General features: G+C 37.7%; 1 protein-coding gene across 1 annotated transcript; it reads left to right on the top strand.

Annotated features, from left to right (window-relative positions):
* Positions 1-583: 583 nt before the first annotated feature.
* LOC104072699 (TATA box-binding protein-associated factor RNA polymerase I subunit B-like) lies at positions 584-13,265 on the top strand (the record flags this gene model as incomplete). The annotated part of the gene is made up of 7 exons (XM_009572233.1): positions 584-682; positions 1,178-1,265; positions 3,121-3,218; positions 3,507-3,602; positions 4,220-4,352; positions 7,755-7,911; positions 13,178-13,265. Coding segments are annotated over 7 exons (759 nt in total), but the record flags the coding sequence as incomplete, so codon positions are not given.
* Positions 13,266-13,761: the final 496 nt, after the last annotated feature.

A 13,761-nucleotide genomic window follows, 5' to 3' on the forward strand; every position in this document is an offset into this window, starting at 1 on the left:
GGGTGCTTTGTCCCGGCCGGGGGCCGGTGAGGGGCCGTGGGTGTGCCCCAGCCGTCTCCCCCGGCCGAAGGGAGCTACCCGTCCCCAGCACGCTCGTGTGGGGTGCTTCTGAAAAACACTTTTTAAAAGTCTGTTGTTTTCCTTCTTTTGTCCTTCCTCCTCCGGTTTCTCCGGGAAGTCTCCCTTTCTCCCGGCACGTCTGTTCACCGGCTTGTGCAGGCTTTCTTCCACTGCATATGTTTCTTTGCAGTTCTAGAAATTTATTTTTACTTTCATCTGCCACTCTCTACTTTTTGTCTCTGCTTCCATTTCTGATGGGTGGTTTTTTTCAAGCCATGTCATGTGTGCTAGGTGTGGATTATTATTCCCCATGTACTAATGTTCACATATGCAATTTGTTCATAGTTGTCTATGACTGATAGCAAATGCTATGATTACTTGTTATCAGGCACAGCTAACATAAAGGGCATAAAAAAATATTCTCCTCTATGAATAATCTCAAAAGCTGTCCAGTAGCCTAGCGGTAGTGCCATTTGTTTTACTTGAACACATGTGAAACACTGTTGTGTTTTTTTCCTTTTAGAGGGATTTTAATGAACGCTGTGCCCAATGTTCAGAAGTGAACTGGGGTCTCACTGATGGAGGCAGATTTTATTGCAGATCTTGCCACAACGTTACCGAGGTAAAAAGCTAAGCTACTGGCCTTGGAAAAGGTTTATTTTGATTGTTTCTTGGTTTTATATTAAGAAAATGTTAGATTTCCTCCTTGGCATTAGGAGTTGAAGGCAGTATTGTGATTCTTCCTGTTTCATGCTTTACTTGAGACTGTTTAATACTGATGTTCCTTGAAATCACAAAATTTAAAATGAGCCATTTTAAGATGCTGTGTTGCTGTAGCTGTAGTGCCTGCATGCTGTCTAGATGCCTTACAGGTATTGCCTGGGTACTGCTGCACTTCAGTACAGTACCAATGTAGGCAAACCCTGATGCACATCACCTGTACATCCAAGATAGTAATCTTCTATTTTTGCAATTTCTGAATGAAAAGTTCAGAATGTTCCGTCTCCCTTTAGTTTAGGAAATTTGAACAAGTTCCTCCATTATGTTTTATGATGGGACAATCTATGTAAGTTAGGCCTGGCTTTTTTTCTTGCTAAGATATATTCCTGTTTTGCAGAGAACTAGAGAAGTTGTAAACACTGATTTTATTTCTAATACAAGAATCCAGACAATCTCCAAAGGTTTAAGAAAGCAGGAAAAAACTGGTATGTATGAGTTTCCCTCTGTGTTTTGCATAAGAATGGCTGTTCAGCCATGGTTCACCTAGCCCATTATGTCTTTGACAGTGGCCAAAAGCAGGTAGCTAGGAAAGGCTGTAAGAACAGGAACAAAATACACCCCTCAAATGCTTAGGTGGTCACCTTTGGTGACTTCTTGAGCCACAGGTGACCTCTGTGAGCCTGGTGGTGGTTTTTTTGCATTGAACAGAACTATGTGTTACTTACTGCCACTTTGATTTGTGGAAGCCAATACTCACTGAAGATACTGGTGGCATGCATTCAGATATGGTGATCCCTTTGTTCCTTCCTTGTGATGGCTATCACAAAACCAGAAAAGTTGTCTGTCTTCGTAAGTGAGATGTGATGGTGACCCAGCTCTTAGAATGTCAGTCTGGCTTGCATTACAGGTACTTGGCACTGTAACCTACACACAAACCTACGTGGAAGAGATTTCATGCAGTTACAATAGCTAAACCAATATTACATCTTTCATCCAGAGTCACTTCTGTACTTTTAATTTCATGATTCAAAAGAATAGTAGTCATTATATATGATGATATATGCTGTAAGGATGTTATGGTAAGGCTGCTGCTGGAGCTATGTATATGTACTGTGATGGCTGGATAGATGTTTTACTGTTGTGGTCACTTTCAAAAGGCAAAAATGCATTACAATGCTAAATGAAGCAATGGGGTTATCTTTGTCTCTGGTACGCTGACCTATCTTCGCTCTAGTGCGGTGGCAGTGGATTACTACATTCCTTTGAAAAAAAACAGTTGTGGGGAAGTGAAGGGAGGAGTGAAAAGGGGAAAAACCTTAACACCTCCGCTTGTCTTTATCCTGTATTGCTCCTAAAGTCTCAGCTGTGTACCACTTCATGCTTTTCATTTCTCCTGTTAGGAAGGTCATTAGCCATCCCCCAGGCTTCTTAAGAAAGAAATCCTTAGCTTCACACAGTCCTTTCTGTGAGCGTAGTTACATTATACTATGGCAGCTTATTTTCATGCATTTATAGGAGTAAGCTGTATCTGTGGTTAACAGTTAAAGCCAACATCATTAAAGCAGGGCAGAAGCTTTGGGCAGATAACTTCTAAGATGGTGAGATGCGAGGTGTGATTGGAAAGAAAAATAATGAAGAACAGGTGTGGAGGGAGTGAAAAGGAAATTGAGAAATGCAGGGAAAATTTCGAAGACCAAAAGCCTGTAGAAAAGGAGTTGTAAATATAGAGAGGTAAGGGCGAAAAGTAAATGTAACACAGTCTGAGGGAATAATGAATAGATTGGAGAAGGCCCATTCCTTATGAAATTCATGTTGTGCTGGGATTTGCTAGAAGCTCTGAATATCTGAGAAAGTTTCATTTAAATTTGTATGATTCTGTGGGAGAGAATGGTAAAGAACATGGTGATATTGGTTGTTTTTTGCCTGACTCACCACCGTAATGTGTTCCAGTTTTCTGTGCCGGGGATGAGAAAGAAATGATCGTATTTCATTTTTTAATGACAGGTTCTCAGTTATTTTAAAACCGGTCACTTAACTCTCCACTGGATTGCCACACTAGAAATTATAGTGAAATATGTTACTCTTGGGAAATGTGTGGAGAACAGTGCTTGTTCAGTAGCTTTTCTTCTTGATTAAGGCTGTGAATAAATGGAAGTTAATGGAGTATTCAGTGTAGCTGGTCTATGCTCTAGGATCTGAAATTATTTAATAGAGAGACATCTCTCAGTCCTGATAGATACCAAGAGAACAGAACATTAAGTGGAAATAAGTGTGCATAAGGTTAAAAAAAACCCCAAAACAGTACCAACACAAAAAACATACTTTTTTTTTTTTACTTAGATGGAGGCTGTGAATGGTATGTTTGTGAAGGCTTTCAGCTCGTGCTCAAGAAACAAGCTGAAGCTTTGGAAGCATTAGGAGTATGTCCACAAATGAAGGTATGTAGATGTCAGTATGAGTTCTACATGCTGAGTGTGTAATGGGGGTGTTATGTAAAAAGACTGTAATTTTTAGTGAATTGAACAACTCCCTGTTTAAAAACATTGAGCATATAAAAACAAACTTAGTTTCTTTGGTAATTTTAAAACATAGTTTATAAATCACGGTTAATAAAATTAGAGCTGGAACATTATTCAGATTCCTGAGTTAGAAATTGCAGTCTGTTCTCTCAGCAATTAATGATCTTGTAAACTTTGCGCTAATCACTGTCCATTTGTATTTATCAGGATGAAATTCTTTGCAATTTTTGGAGGCGTTATCTTCAGAAGAGCAAACAGGCATATTGCAACAGGCCAGCTGGGAAAACTGTCAAAGCATTATCAGTAGGTGAAAAGCTCAAATCCCATGAGATGTTGGGTACCTTTTTAAAAAGCAACAACAGAAGCCTTCTTCATTCAAGCCACATATCTAGCTTGTGTTAATGTCACTTCAGTATGAAGGATGCCTTCTAAACAGGGTTCCACATGTCCATTTTGTTGCTTTGTTTTTTTTCCCCATTTCAAGAGACAAATAATTCTCCGAGTATGGAAAACTGCTTGTTTAAAAATACTGCTTTGTCTTGGCATAGATAGTCAGTAGGTAGAGCAGAAATTACAATACAAAATGCATCATCAGCTACCATCCTTTCCTGCCTGCTCTCTTGAAGTTACTTATTTCATCAAGCTTTGATTCTATGTATTGCCAACTTTCTGGTCATTGTAGTGGATTGAAATGTAATGTAATTACTAGAAATCTTTTTATCTTGAGAAATCCTTTTAAAATACTTTTTTTGCAGGGTTTCTTTACGTACTGGTGATTCATAGAGAAAGTAAAAATGTGAACAGTTTTGGTTTAAACTTCATTTACTGTTGATCTTGCATCTATCATGCATTATTTGGTTTCTTCAGATTGAGACAGTAACTAACAGTAGATAATACAATGACTTATTTACAAAACACAGGTATGTGATAGCAGTACTGATGTGGACAGTGAACCAGAGAGACCTAGCCTTCTTCACTTGTTATCTGTCTCTGAAAGTGAGGGGGATCTACAAACTGATTGCAGCTTTGCCTCATCAACGAGCAAGGTCTCAGGTAGGAGCAATGAACTGAACTGTCTGGAAACCATTTTTGTATAGTTTTTTTGATGTAAATAAATGAATATATATGAAGTGTATTCATGTGCAATGAATTGGAGGAACTGGTTGGAAAGTGTAAAGTTTTCAGTCCTGTTTGCCACTAGAGTACTTTATATTCTACGAGAAATAGAAGACTTTCCTCCCCAAACCCCACCCAAAGAGATGAAAGTTGAACAGGACCTGGAAATACAATGGGAAATACAGGAGGAAGCTCTATTCTATAACAAGTTTGCTCCATGCCTCCTGTTTGGAGTGGGGAAAAATTGCTATTATATCTGCGAAGCTGGATGTTCACAAACACAGCAGCTTTAAAGAATAAGCACTTGTTTAGCTAATAGCAGAGCTGTCGGTGGTAACTTTGATGTTAAAAAACATGAGTTTGTTCTTTTGGGGGGAAGGTTATTTTTTTTTTTCTATCCCATAGATATATTTAGCTTTGTAATTTTTTTCCTTACAGTATTTTTGGTCTTACAGTATCTTTTCTCTCTGCATTCTTTTCACTACTTTCCCTATAACCCCTTCTATCAAAAATCTTCTTTTAGCATTCCATCAGTTTCTCCTTTCTGTTCACAATATCAACTTGAAAATAATTACAGAATGCTAAACATTTTACTTTTTACAAAAAAATTGGAGTGTTTGGTGCTACTGGGCAAGTGTAATGCCGGACAATGCTGCAACGTCTGATATTTCAAGGCACATTTCAAAGCCTTTGCTTGCGTTTTAAACTTATGATGGTTTTTCTTTTTTGCTTTATTCTTTGCTTGCCTTTTCCTTCTTTGTCTGTTTCAGTGTTTCTCTTTCCCCTGTTATATACTGTCTTCTTTATGTCCCATTTCTGTTCTTCTATGATATTGCTTGTCTGCCCTCAGAAGAATGCAATCTTGTTCTTTCATGTTTTTCTCTTTGTTTCGTAAAGTCCAGAAATAGTAATAGAATGAGAAACTTGATCTGCAGCAATTAAAAAAATTAAGAAATTTTTTAAAATCCAGACAGAATTAGAGAAGGGAAAAAGGTGCAAAAATGGTGACACAAATTTTTGTGAATATAATGTGAGTGCTTTTCATCCTTATATATTAAAATGGCAAAATTTTCAGGTAAAAGTCACTGTATGTTTGTACATGTAGCAGATCTTCGGTGTTACACAAATATATATTATATGAAAATAAAAGAATTGAGTGAAAAATTCTAGTGAAAATATTCCATGGAATTTTCTTCCCCTTTTTGATGTCTGGAGGAACTCCTTTCTTCCTTGGTATTTGTGCCTTTTATAGTTATGTTTCTTAGAGTTTTTAGAACAGCTAGATAGCCTTAAGATAGGCCATAATTTAACATGTTCTTGGTCTGTTGTTTCAGAAATTGAATTCAGCTTTAAGTAGTCCTACTGATTTCACTAAAAGCACTTGAAATGAATTAAGAGTTCAGCGACACTTAGAAGTACATTTTGGTGAAACCAAACAGACATAGGAATTGTTTTGTATATTGAAATTTAAGACAAGTAATACTAGATGTGTTCTAGTTGATTATAAATTGTTGTGAAGATTCATGTTTCCTTTTCTGTGCTGTTTTTACTGAGCTGTTATTGCTACAGACTGGAAACCTCAACACCCTTTTTTTCCTAAGAGGCTTGTCCAATGTGCAAGCATTTTTTTTTTTTTTTTGGTTATTTTTGTGTAGGGATAATAGCAAATTCCACCGAGATATTGCTAGAGAAGCCTATTAAACTTTTAAATTATTATATGCGTGTAACTGTTGTGTTGTCATGCCTTGCATAAGCTGGAAGAAATAAAAGGAAATTGTGCACCATCATTAAGGCCACAAATATGATGAGGATTACTTTAAATTGAGTTGAATGTGAAATTAATAATGAAGCTTCAGTCATGAAGCTGCCTTTAAGCAGTATCCATGTAAAAGGTGAAACTGTTGACTAAAAAGATTAACTGATGTTCCTGCTTTTGTTCTCCAACGCACCTATACTGATAGACCTCGTAGGATACTGTCATCTAGACCTCGACTTGGTCTGTACGAGGTGTATGTTTGAGCTGGTTCTTTTAACCTGTTGCTGTGTCCCTAGTGCTACTGGCCGCCGTTTTAGGAGCCGGTAGGTGGCATCAAAGACCAGTTCTGGCTCAGGAACACGCTGTTTGTAGTGTCTGTCTTCATATTGCGTGTCAGTGGGCGCTGGAGCTCTACCGCTGACGGCTGTCACTTTACAGGCTTGGCTATCACCTGCCAGCATAACCATGGAGCTGCCAAGCTTTCTGAAGTTTTAAACTGTTTTTTGCAGGCTGCTTGCCATGGCCCTGCAGCTCCCAGCTGGGGAGCTGTGGATCCAGCCCTTGCTGTTCCTGTCTGAACAGGTGAACAGTCTGTAGGGAAGCACAGTGAAAACATCTCTATAGAATCAATGCTTGACATTTTGTGCTGGTGTGCTTTAAATACAAAACATTTTCATTTGTCCTAGCAGGATCAAAAAAAAAGGGCCTTTTCTTTTTCTCTTCCTCCTTACCTGAACTCCCAGGTTTCACTGCTGAAAAGGTTCCTAACTCATAAATCACTCCCCTAAATTAAATTTCTCATTGCTGCTTCTCTTAGTTTTCAGTGATTCATCTCAGTAAGGAAATAAAGAGGTTTGGTTGTATGTTATTGGTTGGTTTTTTGCCCCCCACCTTCTTTACCATTTGCTATATTTTTGTTTTGAAAGTGTTTTCTTTTTCACTGACTGTAGATATGTTTTTTAAAAGAATACTTACTTTTCCACAGTTAGAGATTATATGGCAGATGGATACCTACCTTAACCTCCGTAAAATTTCTGCAATGTAAATTATGTTCTTGTTAATGTCCTGACTGTGCTGAAGTTTAAAACTCTGTGTTTTAATCCCCAACTCTGAGGAACTGATTTAAGCACATCGAATTTTTCCTTGTTTCCCCACTGTTCCCTTATCTCTCAAATGGGAAATAGTATTTCCAGCTCGTAAGTACTGTTACTTATATGTTATGTAGGAGTTAGTGTCTTTCTAGAACTCCAGGTTTAAGTGTAGTTCCCAACAAAAGGTCTGTTTTGATGGGTACCAGAGTGAGTTTTGTCTCTTCATATGATCCAGCGTCTCAGTCAAGTGAAGCAGCAGTTTATGAAACAAGTTGTCATCTCATATCGTGGTAGATGAATAAATTAGTTAAGCTGTTTAGTAGAAAAGTACACAAACTACCAAACTACTCAAAGTAATGATTTCAAAATATTACTGGTTGCTGAACAAGGGTCCTTGTATGTTCCTTTATCTTGTTTTCTGTATACCATGAATTGTGTGTATATCATATAAATTACTTTTTTTTTCTTTTCTGTTTTTAACATAAACCCAAGAAAGCACCTCTGTGTGCTCTGGATCGGTAGATGGTAGCTTGTATTTAATGAAGAACCAAAAGGAGAAACTGAGGATGACGATGCCAATGACCCTTTCATTTTGCTACATGGCATTACTCTGGTTGAGAGAACCAATGACGTTATCTGATCTCTTAAGGTATGAATAGTCTCTAGTGAAATATTTGTTGCTTTTATAAATAATACGTTTTTAAAAAATTAGATCTGTACTATTGCCTTCTTACTAATTTGTTCAGTAATAGCGAGAAGTTCTCTATATTTAGTTGTTGTATCTTTTCTTTGACATAACAATTTGTGCTGCTGCTTTTGGGAAACGTTCTCCTCTGTTGCTTGCAATGAATCTCAAAGACCTGTAAGGGAGAAGATTTTGGAGCTAAAGAAGTTTTTTATCCTTCTCCTTCAAAATTTCTGAAGATTCACTGGAGGTGTGTATGGTCACACTTCTGCTACTTTTGCTGTTGTCAGCATGCCAGAATTAAATGAGTAAACATTCTCCAGGACTTACATCAGTGTCATCATACAAACAATACCAGCAGTATATAGTGATCTGAAAGATAGCTAAGTAGTTTCACGCAATGGAGTTGGGCACAGAAATTAATATAGGAAGTCCTTTTTGGTCTTCATATCTTTGTATCTGTAATTATCAGAGTTCAGAATAATACAGCTTTTAATATAGTAGAAATAAAATGTTCTAATAATAGGGTTTGCTAAATGGAGACCGTCAAACTATTGCTGACAATGCAGTTCCCTCCTCCTCCCTACAACAATGCTATGAACACATTCCTTATTTACTTAAGGAATGAAAAATAATTCAACTTCTCTTGTTAGCAATAAATATTTTAAATCGGGCCCAAATAGTGTAATTCAGGAATTTTTAGATTTTCCTTGGAAGATCTTTTGTATACTGATGCTCCTTTTTAACAAGTGTTGAAATACTGGGTATTTCTAAAAAGATGGGGAAAAAATGTTACTTTGCCAAAATTTAAGAAACAGAAAGACTCAGGTAACTGTACGTTGGCAATTCAAATTGCAAACTCGGACAAAATAAAAGAAAAAGTGATTCAAAATTCAGTTGATACGGTAGATTTCAGTTCTTCAATTTTTATTTTTCAAATATATAACCTGTGAGGTTAAAGACAAGGTATTGAGTACAATATAACTAGTATTGCTGCTGAAAGCGTGATGAATGCAAGGGAAGTTTACCCCAGAGCCTGATCTTCCATCATGGCCTCTCTCGCCCCCTGGAATGCCAACTTCCACCTGCAGTTTTCTAGCTTTGTACAAGCTTTCCGAGAAGGATGGGTATTGAAGAACGCTCTTTTGCAAGTACTTTTGAAAAAGGGGAGGTTTGTATGTCTCAAAGTACAGTAGTTAATACTAGCTGATTTATTTCTATGCAAAATGGTGTTTAACCCTTTGATTTAACTTTAGGGGGCTGTTGCCTTCATCGATCAGAATTACAGAAACCATTGCATATTTGCATAACTGGATATGCTGTTGTTGCATAAAAGATGCTTGTAAATGTTCGGCAAAATGCCACAGTATTGAGAATTCGATACAGAAGTATTTATTGAGTGGATTAAGAAAAAGTAGAACTCAAAAGTAGTTTTCGATAACAAGATTTATTACTGACTAGTATCTTCCTACAGAAATTCTGTAGGAATCGGAACTACTATAGTGTACCCTGTATTTTTGTCAATGATGAGAAAATAAATATATAAATCCTGTCTGATAATGTTTGTATATGGCAAAAATCCAAGTAGTAAATTACAATTGCTGGGACAGAGCAAATGGTTCACAGTAAAGAATTCTTGCTTAGCCCATCCTATTTGGAGAGAAAAATGAATAATTAAATACCTATTCTGGGGTTACTGTATCTTGGAAACTGTTTCTGGAAAGCCTGTGGGGTCATACGAGGCAAAAACATCTTCACAAGTTCCTGTCTTAGTATGATGGTGTGGTTTAAAAAAAAAAAACTGTCAAAGTCAACTGTTAAGAGGAAAGGTAGATTGTGTTGTTTGCATATTGATGGTTATTTGGCACTTTAAAAATTGGGGACTGCAGAAAAGATCCATGAAAATTATTCAAAACCTGGAGAACATCCTTCATACTGGGGTCCTTAAGAGCTGAGCACATTTGTTGAAAGGATTTAGAGGAAACATGAAAACAGCAAAAAAAGCTGGAAAAGGAGAGAAAAAAAAAATCAAGTACCAAATATAGCACAAAAAGGCATAAACAGAAACTAATAATTGGAAATTGGAATAAGATTATTTGATTGAGAAGATATCATTTAATTAGATACAATTTATGGGTTTAATACTTTTAACAGTGGGTAAATCAAAATGATTCAGTGACTTTAAATCCACTGAACGCATGAACTGAATTAAATGCAGAAAGTGATGTTTAAAAGAATGTCATTTGTATTGCAAAGTTTTACAATGATACGATAGTTATATAAGACCATAATTACATTATCATGCTTCACTCCCTACCCTTAAGGTCTTTGCCTTTCACAAGTTTGATGAAGAAGGGGAAAGAATTTTAAATTGCATGAACTACCGTAAAACTCTTGTTTTCTAACTTCTGAATATTTAAGTTTAAAAAAATCAGACAATGTTAACATTTTTGCATGCGTTAAGATACACAGATCAAAATAGTGACAGACCAGAGATGAAAACTATGCAGAGAAAACATGAAATATTCAGCATGACCCTTTAAATCTTTATAGGCAAATTGTTTTATTTAAACCACCTGAATTACAGTTGTGCTTAAAGTTCTGCCTTGTTTTTTCCTCAATTTGGTTTTCTCCCTGCCCTGAAGTCAGCTGACTACCGCTCCTCCCTTGTGATACATGCTTAGGCACCATGGTAGGGCAATCTGCCAGCTTTTAAAGGATTTACAACACCAAAAATATATTCCTCCTTGCTACTTGACATGCTTAGCAGAAAAACACTACAATTACCTCCTCACACAGGGACATTTTAGTTTAAAAATAACACTTTTATCAACCTTCTACTTAAGTCTATGCAACACATTAAATCCTTTTCCATTGTGAATAGTCTCACAATAGTCCATATGCTGTATATTATTTATCTAAATAATAAAATTCTTGGCTTGTGGAAAAAGTTTCAAGTTGCTAGACTGCGAGATGCTGAGAACTAATGCCTTTCAAATGAGCTTATAGCTACCTGTGCTGGCAAGACTAAGATTGTCATCAGTTTGTGGCATTACTGCGTGGCTTTAACAGATGCATCATTTCCTCGTAGCATGCAGAGGACATAGGATTTTTTTCATACTTGGACCTTACTAACGTATGCTGCTGCTGTAATTAAAAGAACATGGACTGTGTACTGTATCTGCCAGTCAAGTTTTCAAGCACTTCACTGATACAATGTAGTCTTACAAGTGTTTTGATCATCTGTCTGTTAAATGAAGGGTTTGGAAGAACAGCAGAAGAAACTGTTCTGAAGTGCTATTCCAAATTTGGGCTTTTGGAGTAAGTGTTAAAAACTTGAATCATCAGCACGTTGTATTCATAACAGGGCATTTGGGCTGTTTCATGTATTTTTAGAACATAAAAACAACCCTTAACTTGAGAGAGAAGAGCATTGTTTTGTATGGAGACAGTAGTTTCAAGCTAGGAAAGATATTATTTTTTAAACAGTTGCAATGCTTTGACTTGGTACAGCCAAGTTAGTGAAAACCTTTTTTTTAAAAACCATTTTGATGGACATTGCTTGTCTCTTGCAGTGTAAAGATGTGGTTCCAGCATCATTTTAAGTTGATCTGAGTTTCTGTTGCTGTGGTCCTGCATAAACATTCCTGCTCTAAATTGCCCTGGGTACTAGCATTCATCCGGTTTATGGTATATTAGTTGAAAGAAGTAGATCTGCAGAAAACTAATTTTGCAAAAGAAAGTTTAACCGGACATTTTAGTGCAGGTTAATTTGCTTCACTGCAGTCCCTTTCCACCTTGTGCTGGCAATAATGTTCCTGCAGTCAGCTGAGTCTGGAAATCTGTCTGGTTGAAATCAAACCCTGGAAAACAAAAGACTAGTTCTCAATCTAATCCTCTGTCTGAGAAGTCACACAAGTGCTTTTGTCAGCAGGGAGGAGCGTGTGGCAGAGGACTGAAGGGAGGGTGGGATTTCCCATTTCAGAGGCAGCAAGCAGTTAGGGTGGTTTGGCTGCAATCACCACTACGCCACACCCGAAGGAAGGTCTTGATTGTTTGTCCTTGTCCAGCTGTTGCTGTGCTGGCTCAGGAGGTGCTGCTCTTGGTGTCTTGGTACCAGCTCTTCAGATCTGACAGCTAATTGTGTGATTGCGCCTTAACACGTGTCAGCCAAAGCTTATCATCACCTGAGCCAGTAATGGGTCACTGTTGCTCAAAGAGGCGGGTCTTGCCTCCCTTTCTTCTCTCCTCCTGCCTGTGTGATGCATCCTCTTCTCTCTGCCAACTCTTGCAGTTGTTGGAGCCATCTATGAGCCTTCTCAGTTTGTTAGATGATGGGAAACAAACCCTTCTTTCTTGCTATAGGGTAATAGGCAGTCTTCTGCTGTTGTTGTGAGTTACATTTGTGGAAGAGGATGATGAGCAACAGGAGCACGCAGCCAGACTAGAAGGAGAGAAGTATGACTAGTTACGTTGAGCTTTTAGGTTGGCTCAATCCGTTTCGTAAAACCATCCCTCAAGTTTAAGTTCTTCAATTTAGTGCAGCTGACCTTGACTGAAATGAGCTAAGGAGCTGTTGTGCAAGCTGTGCAGCAGATCGGGTGGGATGGCAAGGACAAGCAACTGGTGCTGGGTTTGGATGATAACCTCACTGAGGATGTGGATCAGTGCACATCTCCACCTGGGGTGGGGAAATGCTATTTACGCTGGATAAGGAAAGCTGAAATTTTGTTAGCAAAATGTACATCACACAATTTGATTAGAAAGGATTGTGCAGCGACTGTTACCTCTTCACTTAAAAGACTAATAAGCAGAGCTTCAAAATAAAAAGTATTAGGCAATGTGATTTTTCAGATTGCAATTATTTTTCAGAAATGATTATAAATGATGGGTTTATTCTAATTGAGAGTTTTGATTAAGAAATGCACTTTTCCTTTTAATCCCAGTTTGAATTAAGTTTTTTAATTGAACTGAAAATTCAGTTAAGAATGTTTTTAAAAAAACCTGTAAACTTCACAGTAATTAGCCTTTAAATAGAATTTTAGTCAACTTCAGTAGATATAGACTACCTAACATGCAACAAGTGGTGATTAGGGCACTGGACTGCGAGAGGGAAGGTGAGCTTGTGAATTGCCGTAGGCTCAGGAGGGAGGCGAATCCTCCTCAACAGTGGCTGCTCTGTCTGTGAAGACATTGTTCTGCCTTATTTTTGTTCTCTTTTTTTCTCCAGACGCACTTTGAATGAAAGTGGCAGATTGCTGTGCTTTATGAGGAGCTCTGTGTTTCAGCTTGTGGGATTGGATCCAGATAGCGATTGAAGTGTTTAGGTACTGCCCCGCATTGGGAGCAGATGCAGAGCCCAGCCTTACAACCACTGCAGGAACCCAGGAGGGACTTGCAGAGTTCGTAGACCAAGAAGTTACTAATCTACATGGCAAGATCAGAGAGATACTGTGCAGATAACACAGCTGGCAGGAGAGAAAATTGTTTTAAAATCTCTAATATTATTTCAACAGCAGGGTCTTCTCTGTTTGAAATGTTAACTTATTCCAGTTTAATGTACTCTTAGAACAAAATTGTTTGGGAGAAGAGGAAACAGGAAGGCAGTTCTAGCTTAGTGCTATGGGAGACCACTAATATGCTTTAATCTGGAATGAGAGTAAAGTCAGTTCCCTCATGAGGATCCATGCTTGTTCAGTGCTTGCTTTGCCTGGTGTGAATGTCAGCTGAAATGTTAGATAAGAGCAGGGGTTTGGTGTGTTGGTGGCTTTTTATTGGTAGCTGTTGTTAAGTCCCATCTTTTTATATATTTAC

Source organism: Fulmarus glacialis, unplaced genomic scaffold (assembly GCF_000690835.1).
Source record: "Fulmarus glacialis isolate BGI_N327 unplaced genomic scaffold, ASM69083v1 scaffold35962, whole genome shotgun sequence".
In the NCBI taxonomy this organism is placed as follows: domain Eukaryota; kingdom Metazoa; phylum Chordata; class Aves; order Procellariiformes; family Procellariidae; genus Fulmarus; species Fulmarus glacialis.